This window comes from Psammomys obesus, unplaced genomic scaffold (genome assembly GCF_907164565.1).
Source record: "Psammomys obesus unplaced genomic scaffold, mPsaObe1.curated_primary_1811, whole genome shotgun sequence".
Classification (NCBI taxonomy): Eukaryota; Metazoa; Chordata; class Mammalia; order Rodentia; family Muridae; genus Psammomys; species Psammomys obesus.
In genome coordinates, this window is record NW_026596046.1 from 19,875,633 (window position 1) to 19,893,740 (window position 18,108).

The window sequence follows — 18,108 nt, forward strand, 5'->3', positions numbered from 1 at the left end:
AAACTAGCTACTTCAATCCAAGTCTACTGTTCTCCCCAGTCCTTGTTAGTCATTTAAGGCCTAAACTTGTTCAAGTCTCCTAAAAAGGTCCTTTCATTCAACATCCCCAATCCTTATCCTCCCAACTGTGTACCTAGCATTCGATTCTCTACTTTCTAAATATTGTGCTGCTGTCTGCTCAAAAATGCCCAATGACTTTTTAATCACTTAAAATATTCTAAATGGGTTATAAAATCTAAGAGCCTATATAATAAGGTTTTTGTCTACCTTGCAGAAACTCATCTCCTGTGTCTCTTTACCTAAAGAAGAATCTGTATGAGCCTCACTCTCCTATTTGCTCTTTCTTGACTATTCCAACCTCATTGTCACTTTTCCTTCTAGGAGTTGTATGGATTTCTCCCAGAGAACAATAAAGTCTGCGAAACATCGACATTTACAGAAAGGTCTTCCCTTGATCAAGCAGACACATACTCTTTCTCCCTATCCTCAACCCTCATTTCAGCATTACATCATAAGCACCCTCTTAAACATGCTTCATCTCCCGTTCTCACATGCTTACATTACATAAAATCACATAAGTTCTGTTCTAACATGCCCTTTCTACTGTGATATTCTACTTCCTTCAAGCACAAAGGAATGAATTTTGCCTGCTGGTTTATCCACAAGTCCCTTCTACATTAAAACATCTCACAAGAACAGAAACATTTTCCATACTGTTCAGTGTTCAATCTCTAGCGTCCAGCACAATGTGCAGTGTGATGGCTAATCTTGGTCATAACCTGACTAAATCTAACTGGTATCAACCAAGCAGCTGGGCACCTGCGGATTTTCTGGACTGGATTATTTGAGGTGGGAAGGCCAACACTAAATCTGGACCACACCTTTTGGTGGCAGCCCACATAAAAGGGTGTGGAAGAAGGAAGCTTTGCTTTCTGACAGGTTGTTCTGACTCTCATAGGCAGGTTCCCTTCTTTGGGATTGTAACAGACTGCAGACCAACAGTTCTCTATGATTCCTTGCGAACTCTAGCACCAGATTAGGACTGCGGAGACATCCTGTCTCATGAACTGAACAACTCCTGCATCCTTGGCCTATTGGAAAATACCCATTACCAAATTACTGGACCACAGTCTGTATGCCACTCTAATAAATCCCCCCACACAATATTTTTTCATTCTACCAATTAAGCTACATTACTAGTCCTCTAGAAGTGGAATATATATGTTATGGAAATTATAGACGCTGAGTCAGAAAGCATGCAACATTCAATTCACAATATAAATTGTTTTCTAAAGTGGCTGAACTCTTATACAATCTATCAGTTCTGTTAAAGACTCTCTTCTAAAAGTCACACCATTATCAATACATGATACAAATTTCTTAATTTCTGATGTTCCCATAGTGATATTAATTTGCATTTCTGTGAACAGTTTTCATATACTTATAGGCATTTCTTCAATGAAATGGCTGTTCATGCAGTTTTGCTCATTTTCTATTGAACTGCCTTGTCTTTGTCTATTTTATTTATCATATACACTAAAGTTTTATAGGTTACATGTATTGCAAGCATCCTTTCCAATCTGTCATTTACCTTTGAAATTTCATTATGGAATTTTTACAAGTTGATTTTAAATTAACTCAGATGTACCAATCTTTCCTTTTACAGTTCATCTCCTCTGTGTTCTTGTCACAAAATTCTTCCCTACTCTTGGGACATAATGATGCTCTCACATACATCCTAAAAACTCCTCACACTTGCATCTGACATTTGTATATGGTATAGAAACAGATGTTTGGTTTCACATAGATGCTATGACAATTAACTTATCTGGATATCTGATGTGATATTAATTTTGATTGTCAACTTTATTAAGATTAAATATGCCTAGGAAATTAGTAAAGCTCTTCTCTTGGTATGCTTGTGAGGGCATTTTCAGAGATGATTAGATTATGAATTAACTACTAAGAGGTAGTAGAACTGTAGAGGGTGTGGAGAAAGTGGGAGGCATGTCTTTGAAGGGTACAACTTGGCCAGGCCCCATATTCTTACTCTCCTCTGCTTCTTGGTTACAATGAGGTAAGCAGAGTTCTGTTCTAACATGCCCTTTCTACTGTGATATTCTACTTCCTTCAAGCACAAAGGAATGGAACTAGATGACTATAGATTGAAACATCTAAAGCTGTGAACAAAAACAATTGTTCTTTAAACTGTTTCAGTTATTTGTCAAAAAGAAACAAACAAACAAAAAACCTGAAACAATGCATATGACAGAGCTGAAGAGATGGCTCAGAGGTTAAAAGCACTGGCTGTTCTTTCAAAGGTCCTAAGTTCAATTCCAGGCAACCACATGGTAGCTCATAACCATCTATAATGTGATCTGGTGCCCTCTTCTGGCATGCAAGTATACATGCAGGCAGGATAGTATACACATAGTAAACAAATAAATTTAAGAAACAATTCATATGACTAATTAAGCATGTCAGCATTACTTTAAACCCTCCCCTATCTAATCCTACACCGGTCACCTACTGTGGATTTTATCATCTGTGGACTAGGTTCTGAATTAAGTTTTTCTGAGCCCAAACTAGCTTACCTTATCTTCAAAAAAATTCTATGTTTTGAGATCTTGTAAAGTTTCTTTTTCTCAATATTGTTCAGAAATGTTGCCTTAGCCATCTCTTATTTTACATATAGGTCAAAGAATAGAAACAAAAAGAAAATATAACCAAAATATATGTAGTATCAGCAAAAATTTTAACAAGACTAAAATGTACTTAAAATAGATGTACAGAAAATTATAAAGACACTGAAAGACCTAAATAAACAAGAGAAATAAACTACATTCATGGGTAAGAAATTTCACTACGTCAATTCTTCCTGTATTTATCCACAGATGGAACTTAAACCCAAAATCCCAACACAGTTCATTGATTGGAAATATTTAGAATTATAGGTCTAAGACTTTAACAGCAATGTATTTTGTAAAACATGTTAATATTACCTAGCTATAACTTCAGGTTATTTTAAAGTAGATCTAGAGCTTTTTCCTGATAATCTTGAACTATCTGCTCTGTCTTTTGGAATTCATGTTTCAGAAAGTTGACTTTCCCACAATATGCTCCATTAATTATCATTTTATCGCTAATATTTTTTTTTGTTTGTTTTGGCTATTTACCTCAAAGTCTGGCTCTGTTGGCCAGTTTATTTTCTGCAGCACTGAGTCTACTATGTGTTGGGGGTGTTTATAAACTGCACTCTGGATTTTCTTAATTTATGTCATCATTGTTAACATCCCATTTTTCTTCACTGATAAAAAACATTTTAAGAAGCATAAATAACGGTAAGATGCCAAAAAAAATGGCTTTGGATGAAGAAGAGAACACAAAGCCTCTGGGCAAGGAGAAATAAGGCAAAGACCAATTACAGAGATACTCTATATAATTTCAAATTTAGGGCTGCAGCAATTATCTTACAGATCTCTGAAAACAGGACATACCCAATAGATTATACTAGACAAATGGCAAAAATCACTGAAATAATGCACAAGTTTCATCATCTGTCAAATGAACCTACAAACTAAGAAAATGAATCTACAGTAGTAATAACACCAGTCTAAGCATTTAATGCATCCCTCTGTAAAGTATCTCTTTTAAAGGGTAAAATATAAAGGTACTTTTGTTGTCTTTCAAAAGCTTTAACACAAAAATAAACAAACCAAAACAAAATAAATTATTTTTATGGGCATGTGCTCCTGAAAGAACAAGTAAACAAGGAAATTACCAATGTATGCTACAGTTTTAAAATCACACAATTGTGAGCACTTTGATTAGTAGGCTAATGTTATTACTGACGTAGTCATGTAATTGTTAGTAAAATAAGGTGTGTGTTGGGGAGTGCAATGAGCTAACCAAATAAACCCTTTACCCCCCAAGCTGCATTTGGTCAGGTGTTTTATCATAGCAATGATGACTGTTATGAAATACTTCATCATAACCATTTCTGTTTGGTTTGGAGGGTAAGTGTCCATACCCACATACCCACTCTAGACTTTACTAGACTAGGGCCTTTGTCCTAGGATTCTAGTTCTTCACTCACACAAAGGAACATTATTTGGTCTTTAAAAGATTCTGACACAACATGGATGAATCTTGAGGATATTATGCTAACTGAAATAAGCCAGTCACAAAACATATATAATCCTACTTATGTGAGATGCCTAGACAGACCGCATACATAGAGACAGAATGTAGAACAGTAGTTGTCAGGGGTTAGCAGGCAGGAAGTGGAGAGCTACTGTTCAATGGACAGTTTCAGTTTTATAGCAGGAAATAAGTTCTAGATCTACAGATAAAGGAGGTGACATTACATTACTAAACTGTCCTCTTGTGCATGGTTATTGAGCTGGTGCACACTCTATTAACATGGAACTGATGCAGGAAGACTAAAAATTCTAGAACTGAGCCACAGAGTGTAAGAGACATTAAATATGAACTTTTTAATAAAACACTGTAAAACTTGTGTTTCCAACAAGAAATCCAAGTCTTTTTCTCTCTCCCACCTAGTAACTGGGCAAAACCTTTGTTTACACAAAGGCCATGGTGCATTCTCAGAACTTAAATCAAGTAGTACACTTCAACCAGCTTTTCTTCATTTTTTTTTTTTTTTAAATAGGGATTCTTTTAAACCTAGCTAGTCGTGAAAGACTATGAGATTGGACTCCAACCAATGAGGAAAAGGCATAGTCACTACCTCCATTAGAATAAAATCTGAAATGAAGTGTTTGCCTCCCCACCCCCACTTTTTGTTCTGCTTTTTGTGAGTGATTAAGAGTCAAGTTTTGCCTTGTTGAGACTCTTCAATTGGAATGGTGGTCTTTTTCTTTGCAACCTGGGACACCGCTCTAATATTGGCAAAATCCAGTCCCAAACAAATAAGACATGTTTTTGTTTTGTTTTGTTTTTGTTTTTTGAGACAGGGTTTCCTTGTGTAGTTTTGGCTGTCCTGTACTCATTTTGCAGACGAGGCTGGCCTTAAACTCATAGAGATCAGCCTGCCTCTGCCTCCACGAGTGCTAGGATTACAGGTGTGCGCCACTGTGCCAGTCTGGTTAAAATGGTTTTATAGTATGTGTACTGTACCACAACTTAAACACACACACGATTATAACAAGCACATAAATAGTTGACTCAAAGTCTACGTTAGCTTTTTATATGACTAACTTTCCTACTTAGATGACTTTAAATTTTATTTAAAATAATTGTGTGCATGTATGTGTGTGTGCTGTATGTGTTGTGTCCCAGCTGGATGTGTAAGTGCTGTCAAGAAGGCCAGAATCAGATGTCAGATCCTCTAAAATTAGTTACAGGCAGTTATGACCTACACAATGAAGGTGCTGGGAACTGAATTTGTGTTCTCTAAAAAGGCAAGCATTCTTAAACATTGAGCCATCTCTCCAGCCTCTCAGTCATGATTTCTAGTTGTTAAAACCCAGAGTGATTTCATTTACTTTCATTTCCTCCTTTATGTTACACAGAAAAATAAAGAGCATCAATTTTAGCAATGCACCTTCTATTAACTCACTGTAATCTAGGCAACTCAGCTGGTTGCCTAGAATAATACATTTAAAATTTCTCATCTTCTCTAAAATAACAACACTGGAAATCTTAAATCTTACCATTTCAGAGAGAACCATCATTTAACTTTTTATTAAAGTCTTCAAACCTGCCTATGGGAAGGAAGAAGCAATAGAACAAAATATAAAAGGCTCATTCACGACGCAGTGATCTCTCTCTTCATGCCATTTTATTGAAGGGGTTTTCTCTGAATATTCAATGTAACACAGAAACATCTACTCTGTACTCCACATACCCGGTAGCACATACCATCTCTCCTCAGCTATTTAAGCAATGTTTGATGTCAGGGTTTGTCAGACATTAAACATATCAACCCTGCCTCTAGACCAGTACCTGGAGGACAGGAACACCAGCAAATAGCTGTTGAATGAAAAGATGAGTAAACTTGCATTGCCAGTTGGAAAACACGTAATTTACTGGATAGTTTAAAGTATGAATTGGAGAAAGGTTTTCAGTATATCAATTACTGTAATTGGGTGACTTGGGGGAGACAGAATCTCTAGAATTTAGTTTTTTCCATCAGTAAAAGGAGGGATAATAATATTTATTACATAGGTGTCTGTGCTGTATAGTACACAAATACTATATAAATGCCTCAGAATTTCTCCTTTAAGCATTTTTTCTCACACATTTACTTAGCACGTGTGAGTGCTCTAGCATTTGTAGAGGTAAGAAGGAAACTTCTGGGAGTTGATTCTCTCCTTCCACCATCTGTATTGCACTAACTTGTCTTGACTTGTTAGTTTTGTGAACATAACAAAAGTCCTCATCCTTAGTCACAAAGGTCTGACACTTTTAACAGTTTAGCCCTGTAAACTCAAGCGAATTCCAGAGCCTCAATATTATCAAGGAAACATTATACAGTCAGACTCTGCGTAAATATGCAATTAGCAAATACATCATACTTACTACCCTTAATAAGTGATACACATAAAATGATTGAGGTAGTTATAGATATTTTACAGTTCAAAAATTAGAAAGAAGAGGAAAGTAGAAATGTTTCAGCTTGTACTTTAAAGCCTTCTGATAACAAGGAATATATAGGTCTGGATGATTAAAGTATCTAACACAATATCACTTTCATTTCTTATAATATGACTTTGATGTAAGACTGTAGTTGTATAAAAATGCCCAGTTCAGGAATGTGAGCAAATCATTCCTAAAACACAATTATTCTGTACAAATACATATAATACAATCGATTAGCTTCCCTTTAGTCTAATAGACCAAAGCCGTGCTTTTAAATTAGTAAAAACTCATTTACTAGTATTCAACCTAATTTTACATCACAAAAAAAAAAAAAAAATCTGGTGTGTGTGCTGGGAATTGGCATTTATTTTTTCCTATGGAACATAGCAAAAACAAAACAAAAAAGTACCTTAAATAACTACCAATTACTCATCTTTTAGAATCCAAATCTTCAAAACCAGTGAGTTAATCTTCATATAGCAGTCCAATGAAATAGAAAGTTTTACTTTTTTTAAAAAACACCTGGTCTTGTGCCAGGCACAGTGGCGCACGCTTGTAATCCCAGCTCTTGGGGAAGCAGAGGTAGGTGATCTCCGAGTTTGAGGTTAGCCTGGTCTACAAAGCCAAGCTATGCACTGAAACCCTGTCTCGAAAAACAGAGAGAGGGAGAGAGGAAGGGAGGAAGAGGGGAAGGGAAGGAGGAAGAGGGGGAGGGAGGGAAGGAGTGAGGGAGGGAGAGAGAGAGAGGGCAAACTGGTCTTATATTGAGAATCAAAGATAGGTAGAGAGAAAATTCATTTTCAATCCATTTACCATGTGAATTCAAAAATTTCACTGCAAGTTTATAATACTGCTCCCTCTAGATATGCATTTCCTCTAAAATTAAAGATGTCATTAGTGCAAAGTTTCTACTTCAGAATCAAAAAAGGAGAGCTCTAAAGCTGAGTTATTTTCTGACATTCCTGCCTACATATTTTTCAATCTTCTGTGAAGCTTATTTTTAAATGTGCTAAGTACTACTGAAGCAAACTTTTAACAACCTTAATCTTAAGCATATTTTGCATTAAAAACTCACTACTGTGTTATCAAGAATTTTCTAGTGCCCACACAAGAAACATTGTTGCTACCACTGACTGTACCATTCTGTGGAAAATGAACGTCTCTACTTCTGGGTAGCCTTAGAACTATTATCAGAATTTTCATGGAGCTTGAGTCCCAGGGGCCAAAAAGGAAGGTTGACTTGTTCATTCATTGGCCCATTGGTGCACCAACATGGTCATATATCTTGTCCCACACACCAAAAAAAAATTTCTGAAGCGATGTGGCATCTCTAGAAATGGATCATCACGTTGGAACTCTTACAATGGGAAGTCCCCACAATTCCCAGAACCTAGTGCCAAAATGCTTATCATAAAATCACAAAGAGACTATTGAAAAACATCCACCAAGCCAGACAAAGTGCTTCCTGAGATTTTTACTAGGCTTTTTGCGTTAGTAAGTAGAGAGTCGGGTGCTCTTAGGAGTTAACTGAATAGTCACTTAATAGTTCTTTCATGCATAACTCAATAGTGACTCCCTAGGAAAAAGGTTTGAGAAGTTATCATCCTTTTGTAAATGGTATGCTCAACCTAACAAACACAGGTGCAACAGGTGTTTGTCTTTTAAAGCTTAGACTAGTTCCTTCTATATATCACAGGGCTTCCTCTGTGTCTAGAAGATGTCATTCTGCAGATCTTTCTTGCTCTTTCCTCCTTCCTTCTTTCCATGTGGTTCTCTGTAATCACATAGTTATTTACCAAACTAACCATAATCAATCTTATTTGTGTAGGGATGAGACTAAAAAAATCATTTACTAACTCAATTTTAAATAGGCTGAAAGGTTATATTGTTATAGATGCCAGGGAAATTCAGGAAAATATTCTCAGGATCAGGAATGCAGTAAACTGGTAGAATCTACATTGGATAGTAGTCAGTCTTATGATGATTTAACTTTTTATTAAATTTTTATTTTTTTATATTGATTATCATTTATTTACTTTGTATTCCAGCTGTAGCCCCCTCCCTCATTCTCTCCCAATCCTACCCTCCCTCCCTCATCTCCTCCCTGCCCTTCTCTAAGTCCACTGATAGGGGAGGTCCTCCTCCCCTTCCATCTGACCCTAGCTTATCAGGTCTCACCAAGACTGGCTGCAATGTCCTCCTCTGTGACTTAGTTAGGCTGCTCCTCCCACGGGGTGGGGGGGGCGGTGTCAAAAAGCTAGCCACTGAGTTCATGTCAGTGACAGTCCTGTTCCCCTTACTAGGGTACCCACTTAGATACTGAGCTGCCATGGGCTACTTCCGTTCTAGGCTCTAGCAAACTAGAAACTTCTAATTACCCTACCTGATGTTCAGAGTACTTGTTCTTGTACAGCTGTAGGTTTTGAAACCTTCACATAAGATAGTACTGTGCAACTAACTCACAGTTGATTTTAATAGTTCTCTGATTTCTCTAAATAAACTACTATCTTATTTATTTTTACATTCTCTTGAATCAAAAGGACTTTTAAAGAGGCAGACTAAAGAAATACAATACAAAACACTAGAATAAATGCTCTTATGGCTGTCGGGTCTATTTATTTATCTATCCATCCATCCATCTATCTATCTGCTCTTCTTACATATTGTCAAATATTTCTTTACTCATTTTATCTAATCTAATGTTACACTTCCTAAATTCCTGAGGCATTCTTTATTAAGGGATTAAGACAGATGGTAGAGTGTTTGCTTAGGAATCTTGAGGCCCTGGATTTGATTCCCAACACTCTATAACTGAACATGGTAATGAACATCCATAATCCTAACACACAGAGGATTTATACTAAAAGATCAAAAGTTTAAAGTCATTCATTATTTCATAACTGATTTGAGGTCAGCTTTGAAAATAGACTCTGTTTCAAAACAAGAAAAGTAAAATATTTATTGTGTAATCTTGAGTATATTTCTTAGCGGCCTGGGAATAAAAAGTATTATTATATTTACCTTGCCCTATTATCAAGATGTAGATGTAATATATACTCTCCGAGATAACCTAACCATAACTAAATAACTTAATTCAAGTACATTTATTTAAGCTGACAGATTTATTTGTTTATTGGTGCTAAAGATAGAACCTAGAGCCTTATGCATGCTAGACACTTTGAAAAGTCAAGCATTTACTTTTAATTAATAGGAGAAAAAACAGGTATTCCTTTCTTTGTCAATAAACATGTGGGAGTTGAAACTTCTCTGTTAAAGCAATTATAGCAATGCAACTCCAAAACTCTAAAATGTATACATACCCCTTGACTCAAAAATAGAATTTCTACAGGCTCATCAAATAAAATAACTAATGATTTAGCAAAACAATATTTCTGATTCTTGTTATATAGTTAAACATTGGCAGCATAATAGACGCTGTTATAATTTATAACTATACTAACTGAATATTCAGGTTCATTATGACTAGGCATAGTGACATTAATATTTCTAAAATGGATAATATTTGCACAATGCAACTTTTTACTCAGGAGAAACTAGCATCTACAACATGAAATTCAATCCATTTTCTTTTTTAAAAGTTGATATAATTCAAATAGTTTATAGTATTGAGTCAACTATTGTAGATGAAAAGACCACTAGTAACTTGACTTTAAAATAGTCTTTTATAGGTAGCATTTCTACTTTACTTAATGTGCAGGACCACTGGTATTAAAAAAAAAAATCTATTGGTATTTATAAGATATAATAAAGATGACTAATTAGAAAAGTAATAATTAAAAGGCACATAAAATTCAGTTTTGGTTTAAAATAATCAGATTCACAAACAAAACTATCCTAAATTATTTTCACATTATTATTGTTTATTCTTTGAGACAAGGTTCCTCTGTCTCAAAGGTCCTGACTGTCCTGGAATTTGCTTTGTAGACCAGGCTGGCCTCGAACTCACAGTTTGGCCTGCTTTTTGCCTCCTGAGTACTGGGATTAAAGGTGTGGGCCACCACTGTTGGGCTTCATTTTCACATTCTTATTTACAAATAAGTTACAACTTCTTTACCTATTTCACCAATGATAAGTAGCATGGCTTGAAGTGATCAGAAAAGCCTATGTCAGTAACCATAGCAAACACAACTAATTCTTACCAGCCTTTGGATACTCTTAACGATATAAAACCTTCTGCTTACTAGCCCACACTGCTTTAACACTAATAGACACTTCCAATATGGTTATAAACAATTCTTAACTATTAGTCATCTTCCAAGAGTCATAATATCTTATAGTAGAGATCTTACATCAAAGAATTAATGCACAGATTGGTATTAAGGGCTTAAGTAACCTATTTGCTCTTAGTTTATATAAAAGAATGAGACAATCTGCCTGTCTTGGCAAGGTCAAAGCAGTCCCTGGGGAAGAGGCTGGAGAAGCCTGTGCTGTTTTCACCTGAAGGTAGCTTCTCTGGGTGCACATTGAGTAGTGAACATTATAGATATCTTACTTTATTTTAAGACTTAAAAAGAACTTCAGTTCTTGAAAACATGTGGTCTGCTTTCCAGCAATGAAGTCTTACATTCTAGTACTTTACTGCCAAAGGCAAACAAATAATGACCACCACCCAGACAGTGCTATGGTTAGGAAACCCAAGTGTTTCAAATGTTTACATCAGTGAAGATTATAAAAATACTTTACATTTATAATTTTATCATGCTAAAAATTTAATCTGAATTTTATATTGCACCTAGCATTGTGCCTTACACAGAATAAACAAAATTTCAGTAAGTTTAGAATGTCAAGCAATATAGAAGGGTAAAATAAAATGTTTTACTGTAATTTCAAGGGACAGTAGCAGAGACAGATCCAAACATAATCCAAAGTGATTTAGTAAGAAAGGAACAAAAGACAAAAGCAGATAAGCAAATAGAGCTGAAACCAGAACTGAAAGGAGACCTAAGAGAAAGTTGTGAAGTGCAAATGAAGGCCCCCACCCCCCCCACCCCCCGCCTTTTTTCTTTCCTGTCTTCCAGTGCCTAGGGATGGAATTCAGGGCTTCACATGCTAAGTGTGCACTAGCACTGAGTTAAATCTCTAGCAGTAAAAGGAAAACAAAATACTGACCATTAAAATGGTGAAATCTAACCCATGTAACTTATAGGATCACTTTCTGTCTCCTCACATCATATAAATGGTGTGTGAGACTGGATGCAAAACCACGTACTGCCCCAAAATGTGTTCCCAAAACTGAGACAGAACTCCACTGCCGCGCAACTTGACAAGCTTTCCTGTGAGCTCTGGCTTACCCAACACCAGCAGATGAAGTACAGCACAGCGGCAGCCCTTCTCCCCACTGCATGCTGACCACCACTGCTCAGCTTTGTTTGTTTCTGAACATTATACAAACAGGTTTATACTCAATATACTGTCACGCTGCCCAGCTTCTTTCACCCAGCTTTTCATTTTTTGTGAGTATCAGTAATACATGACAGAGTTGTCTACTCATTTCCTGGGGGGGACATTTGGTTGCCTTTACTAGTCTATTATGAATAAAAAGCTTTGTACAGACAAGTTTATACAGACCTTTTGCAGGACATAAACACATTTTTTTCCTTGGTTCTATGACAACAGACTGCTAGGCCACAAAATAGGATTGTGTTCAATTTCAGTAGACAAGGCCAGATTTTGAAACTGAGGCATCAATTACTTATGAAGTGTTTCAGAGTTCACACAAAAATATAGTAATTGAAACGTTATGAGACAGAGATGGGGAGTGTCTCACTATGTTACTTTGAACTTCTGGACTCATGCTATCCTCTTGCGTGGTGGGACTGAAGGCATGGGCTAATAAGCCTGAAAATAAGGCTTGAGGGAGAGGGGAAGAACTAGGGATTAAACTCAGGGCCTCATGGATGCAAAGCACATGATTTACCACCAATGTCATATCCATCATATCAAGTTTTTAAATTTAAAAAAGCTCTTCAGTTGAAGCACAAAAGCTTTGAAGCTATTCTCTGCACCTGGTAACAGAGTGCTCATAACTAACACACAGGTGAATGGGGGAATATGAAAAGAAAACACTTTTTATTTTAATTTTTTATTTTTTATCTAAATAGTAAATGTCACTGTCATTTAAAATATAAACAAACAGTACTGCCCTTACTCAAGCCAGTTATGTTTATTAACTTTAGGCTTACTGTGATTTTCAGTTGTGAGAGCTTGGTTGAACAGAATTATGGGATATTTAATCAACTAGATTTCATCAAACAGAAAAATGACTTAAAAAAGTTCTACACAGGTCATACTAATGAATACAAGCAAACAGCCTTTAAAAATAGCTCAACTGGCATGTATAATCTAAAAAAACAAGCAAACAACAACAAAAAAAACCCACAAAAAAAAAACTCTTCAGAAAATTAAAAACTATGGCCAGTTGATAATTGGGAGAAGACCAAAAATATTCTAAAAACTAAGGCTTAAAAGTGTGGATTTAATACATTACTGTTTATATGTTAACAATAAAATATTTGAACCATAAAATATCCTTACTTCAAGTCATTCCCTTCGGAATCATTTTGGTGTTTATCTTACAATGTACATAGTAGTAGTAGTATAACATAAAAGGCATGCATGATTTTAAGGTAAATTTACGTATATTAAGGATGCATTCTCAAATTTTATCAACAAGATACTTAATCAAAAGAATTCAGATCCTTGTTTAATGCACTTTTTTTTAAAGTATTAAGCCAGTGAATCCTATGCACAGATGAACTTCTAGTTTTTAAAGCCTTATACAACAGTCCACAGAAATAGCTGCTATTTGATGTTAAAAATAACACAGGCAAACAGTAGGAGAAAAGGGAGGAAGACAGGAATCTGCCTGAAAGAGACATGAGAAACTTCCTAGTTACTGTTACTAATTTATATCCTGACAGGTATTTTTATTGTATCTGTATATATGCTAGTCAAATTCTGTGGATGTAAATTTAAGTTCCCTTCTATGTAAATTTTTCCTCATAAGGAAAAAAAAAGATTCATTAAATATGCTGACCTCTAATGACAAACATATTTAACTGTCTAAGAATAAATTATAATAATCTACAACTCACTCTGAAATATATCCAATTAAGATGGGCTGCTAAATGGATAAAAGATTGATATATGAACGGGAATGTGATAAAATACAGTATTAATAAAAACCTAGGTGGAAGACACATGGGTGTTCACTGTCTAACTGAACTTCTCTTACCATTTTCATGGTAAAATACTGGGAAAAATTAATACGTCTACTAAAGAGCTGAAAACTGCTAGAATATTAACTGAAATGGTGTAATGATGCAAAATAAGTTACAGCTTTATAAGAGAAAAATAGGAACATTTGAGCGCACTGCTCGTTCCTTGTCCTCTGGGTATGCTTCAAGAGTCACAGTGATTGTGTGAAGTGGGTGCAGTACCAAGTCCTATAAACAGTGCTGTGTTTTGTTTTTCTTGAAATGTACATAACTACAAAAAAGTTTAACCTATAAATGAGGTAAAGTTTAATTTATAAATTAGGTAAGGAGGTTAACAATAGCATAGATTAATTAAAACAATCTACTGTAATAAAAGTTATTTGAATTTTGTCTTTCCCTACCTCCCAGAACACTGTATGGCAATGCATTGTGCTTTCAGACTTTGGGAAATGAAAGCACAAATAAAGGATACTAATAAGCTCTTTATGTAGTGAGAATTATCCTTGTTTTACAGACTAAACTGAAATTCAGAGAGATTATAGAGGTATAGCCAGACCACTAAGTGTCAAAGCCTGGCAGGAGTGGAATCCAGCTTTTCCTCCTGCATCCTCTTGACCCACATTTCTCACAAGGTTCTTCCCTGAACCAAACATCTTCCTCACTGTCTTCCATTCCTGTATGGACCAGCTTTGATTTTTCAAAATCTCCTTCCTTCACTGTGAAAAAAAAAAACTTACCTTCCCACCTTAGGTTTGATTCTTTGGAGCCTCATATATTGCAATGGCCACATTACCAGCTTTTATAGAAGGTGAAAGTATTGGAAATACAAGCCCTGTTTTCCAGTTAGTGTTTTTAAATATCAACTGACAAAGGTATAAAATGAGGGATAATGCCGCATAAAATTGAGGAGAAAATGAGAACATACGTAGTCAAAATTAGAGCCTCAAAATACTTTTTCCTAACCTTTAACTTTCCTTGGAAAATGCAAAATGTTGCTCATTATAAAACAGTTTCAGTAAGTCTTAGAACCTTTCCTTACGAAGGTAAATGTGAACATACGCTTTTCTTCCATGCATCACTTTAAATCTGAAAACCTAATGGCTTTTGCTTTCTCATCTCCCTTTTTATCTTGGTTTGGAATTTTAACTTCTAGGATTTTTTTTTTTTTTTTTTTTTTTGTGCAGCTAGATATACAACTAGAAATGCTTCCGTAAAACTTTTGTTTCACTAATTACCACAGGTGGTCAACCTGTGAGAGCAATATGGGATTAAGGTTCTAAGTATTTTCTTTCTGACCCTCAGAGGATACTTTTCAAAGGTAAGATTGTATGGCATGACTATGACCTTTCTTCAGTGTATACATACAACCTCACAGAGCTGTTTATTTACTTGACAAGTACATACAGGGGCTCTCTGAAAGACTCTTCAAGTCGAAAATCTTGCCCTTTAAGCATTATACATTATTTTATAGGATTAAGAAAACCAAAACAGCAACAACCCAAACCAAAACAACCACCACCAGTGGTTCTACTTTGAAAACTTCGCCTTATCTAAGGACCTGGAGTTCATACATGAAGAACTTACCACAGCCTAGCGGAATCTGAATAAGTCTGTTTTTTTCCACTTGATGCCTGAGGTTGTTAGTGTTGGAAGGAATCCTAGAGATGCTTACTTTAAAGTTGCAGGAATGGATGTTGTGCAGGCCGTTAAAACGATTAGTCCCTAACGGTGCCTGAGTCACACGCCAGATCCCCTACATTCCCGGCCCAGTGTCCTTTCCATAAAACGATGCCAAAACAAACGATTACAAAATGATTGTGTCCACCAATTACCTCAACCTCACTAAATTTCAGCCTGCCCCTCTTGATGTCACTTCCTTTTGTGAATGGGTATATTTGCCCCTTGGTCTTGTCTTCACTTCATTACCACACAACACTTGAGTTCACACTCCCAATTTTTGTCAGCGGCGGTTTTCCCCTGGCGATTTTTGTTCCTCGGGGATACCAACATTGTCTCCAAACTGCCTTGGCTATCCTTTAACTATATTTACTTCAGGCAGTCAACTGCCAACTACCACAAAAATTAAAGGTAAAGGTGATTTTTTTTTTTTCGAGATAAAGCATGCACACTCGGTACTGCTTCTTCCCCAGTCAGGGAGCGTAATAATAACATCGAATGCCATCTATTAAACGCAGATGCTTTCTAGAGAAAACCTAGCGACAGCCTTGCTATTGAGGAAGCAAGAGGGCTGTCGTGGGTTGTGCGTTTCAAGGCCAAGAATAAGGTTCGGGAACCGACCTAAAACAAATATGGAGGTGAAAAGGCTCAAGGAGCTTCCTGAACTCACCAGCCAGGGACAGGCTATTATACGCTGTCAGTGTCTAAGGAGCAGGGCAGCAGGGAGGCACATGGACAATGAGAGGGCACGCGAGGTGCAGGGGATCGCGCCCAGGAAAAGCTCAACAAGTCTGGAAGATGAAGGATGCGCTGAGGTGGAGGACCGCTGCCACGCGGCTCCCGCTGGCCTCGGCACCACCAGCGGGACTAACCATCCCGGGCTGCCTCCGCGGGACGCCCGCCCCGGACCAGGCTGTCCGTCCACCGGGACGGTGCCGGGAGCCGGCGCCTCCGCCCGGGGCCCGCAACCTTCCAGGAGGAAGGCGACGTCGGGGCCTGTCGAAAGTGGGCGCCGGGAGCCCCGGTGCGCGGCGCGGCGCGGCTCGGCCCCAGGCGGCGGCCAGGCGCGAGGCGGGCTCGCGCGGAGGCGCCTGGGCGAGGGGGCGGGCGCGCCATCATGAAGGGAAGATGGTGGGCGGGCGGGCCCGCGCGCGCGGCCGGCGTACTCACCCGGGCGGGCCAGTGCGGGTAGCCCTTCATCTTGGCGAAGACCAGGTCCCCCGCTTTGTACTCGCGGGGCCGCGGGCGCGCCATCCCGGCCGTCCCCCTCCGGCCGGCTCGTCCTCGGTCGCCGCGAAGGTGCCGGGAGGCCGTCCCCCGGCCTCCACCCGCGGGTCCCCGCGGGCCTCGGGCCGGCCGCTCCGACGGAGGGGAAGCGGCGAGGCGGCGGCCGAGGCGGGCGGTGGGCGCGGGGGAACCGCAGGCCCGGCTGCCGGGGAGGGGAGCCCGCGCCCGGCCGCGCCGGGTCCCGCCGCCGCCGCCGCTACCGCCGCGCGCTGCCGCTCACAGGGGCCGCGTCGCCAGCCTCATGCCGCCGCCGCCGCCTCCCCGCCGAGCTTCTGGGTTCCGGGCGAGCTCCGGGCCTCGCGCCTCCTCCGAATTCCTCCTCGGGCAGCGACCGCAAACACGATCTTATTATTGTTCTCGCGCGCGCTCAGCATCCCTCCCCCCCCCTCCTCGCCCGCCCCGCTTCCCTCCCCTTCGCCAGCCGGCCGGTTAATTCCTAGGTGCACGGCCGGCTTTCCGCGAGAAACCGCGCGCGCCGCCCCGGCTCGCTCCGCCGGGCTGACGGTGGGCGCGTCCTCCCGCAGCAGCGAGGCCGGCGCCCGGCGGGTGGGAGCGCCTACTCCGAGGACGCCCGCCGCCCGCTCTCTTTTGTTCTTGGCCGGGAGCTTGCCTGGCTTAGCCCAGCCAATCACCACCCGGCCGCCCCTCTTCCCTCCTGCCCGCGCCCACCCCCCGCGGACTGCACCCCCCCCCCCCGCCACCCGCCGCCCCCCATCCGCGGGCCACTTCCCCGGGTGCGCTCGTGGTGAGTGGGGGGAGTTGGGGGACAAAGGCGCCCCAGGCATGGAGGTGGTGGCGCCGGGGATTCGCTGCCTGGAAAGAGCGAGGGACCCCTTCAGGTTCTTTTGCCCCAGGTCTGCCCTAACAATGCAGTGAGAGCCACCTAGGGCGAGCTGCTTCGCTGGAGTCAAGGCCCGTCCTCAGGGACAGGATGGCACAGTCGGGTTTTGAACATGGACCTATATGGTTCAGTGACCGTAGCCGTTAATGCTTCTCTGTGGCGGGTCTTCGTGGGCCAACAATCTGGGGGGGGGAAGTGACAAGTCACTTGTTTTCGATTACTGGACATCAGTTTCTGGTGATTTCTTTATACAGGTCAGTAAGGTCCAGAACAAACGTGTGTGTTGACCGTTGTCTTATTTGGATGTCAGCTGACTTCTTTCAAAGACATTTGGGACATTTATAACATTCTCCTTTGTGAGAGGTAAATAAAATAATTCACTCCTTTCTGAATCTGCCCGATGAATGAATGAATGAATGAATGCTCCTCTTCCATCACAGTGAACATACCTCCTTTTATTAT

At 39.5% G+C, this 18,108-nt stretch overlaps 1 protein-coding gene across 1 annotated transcript in view; it reads right to left on the minus strand.

Annotated features, from left to right (window-relative positions):
• Positions 1 to 16,848, minus strand: part of Hdgfl3 (HDGF like 3) — a 55,584-nt gene extending 38,736 nt beyond the window's left edge. Inside the window, exon 1 of the mRNA XM_055623210.1 lies at positions 16,689 to 16,848. Coding sequence (XP_055479185.1) covers positions 16,689 to 16,772 — 84 coding nt within the window. The 5' untranslated portion in view covers positions 16,773 to 16,848. The remainder of the gene's footprint in view (positions 1 to 16,688) is intronic.
• Positions 16,849 to 18,108: the final 1,260 nt, after the last annotated feature.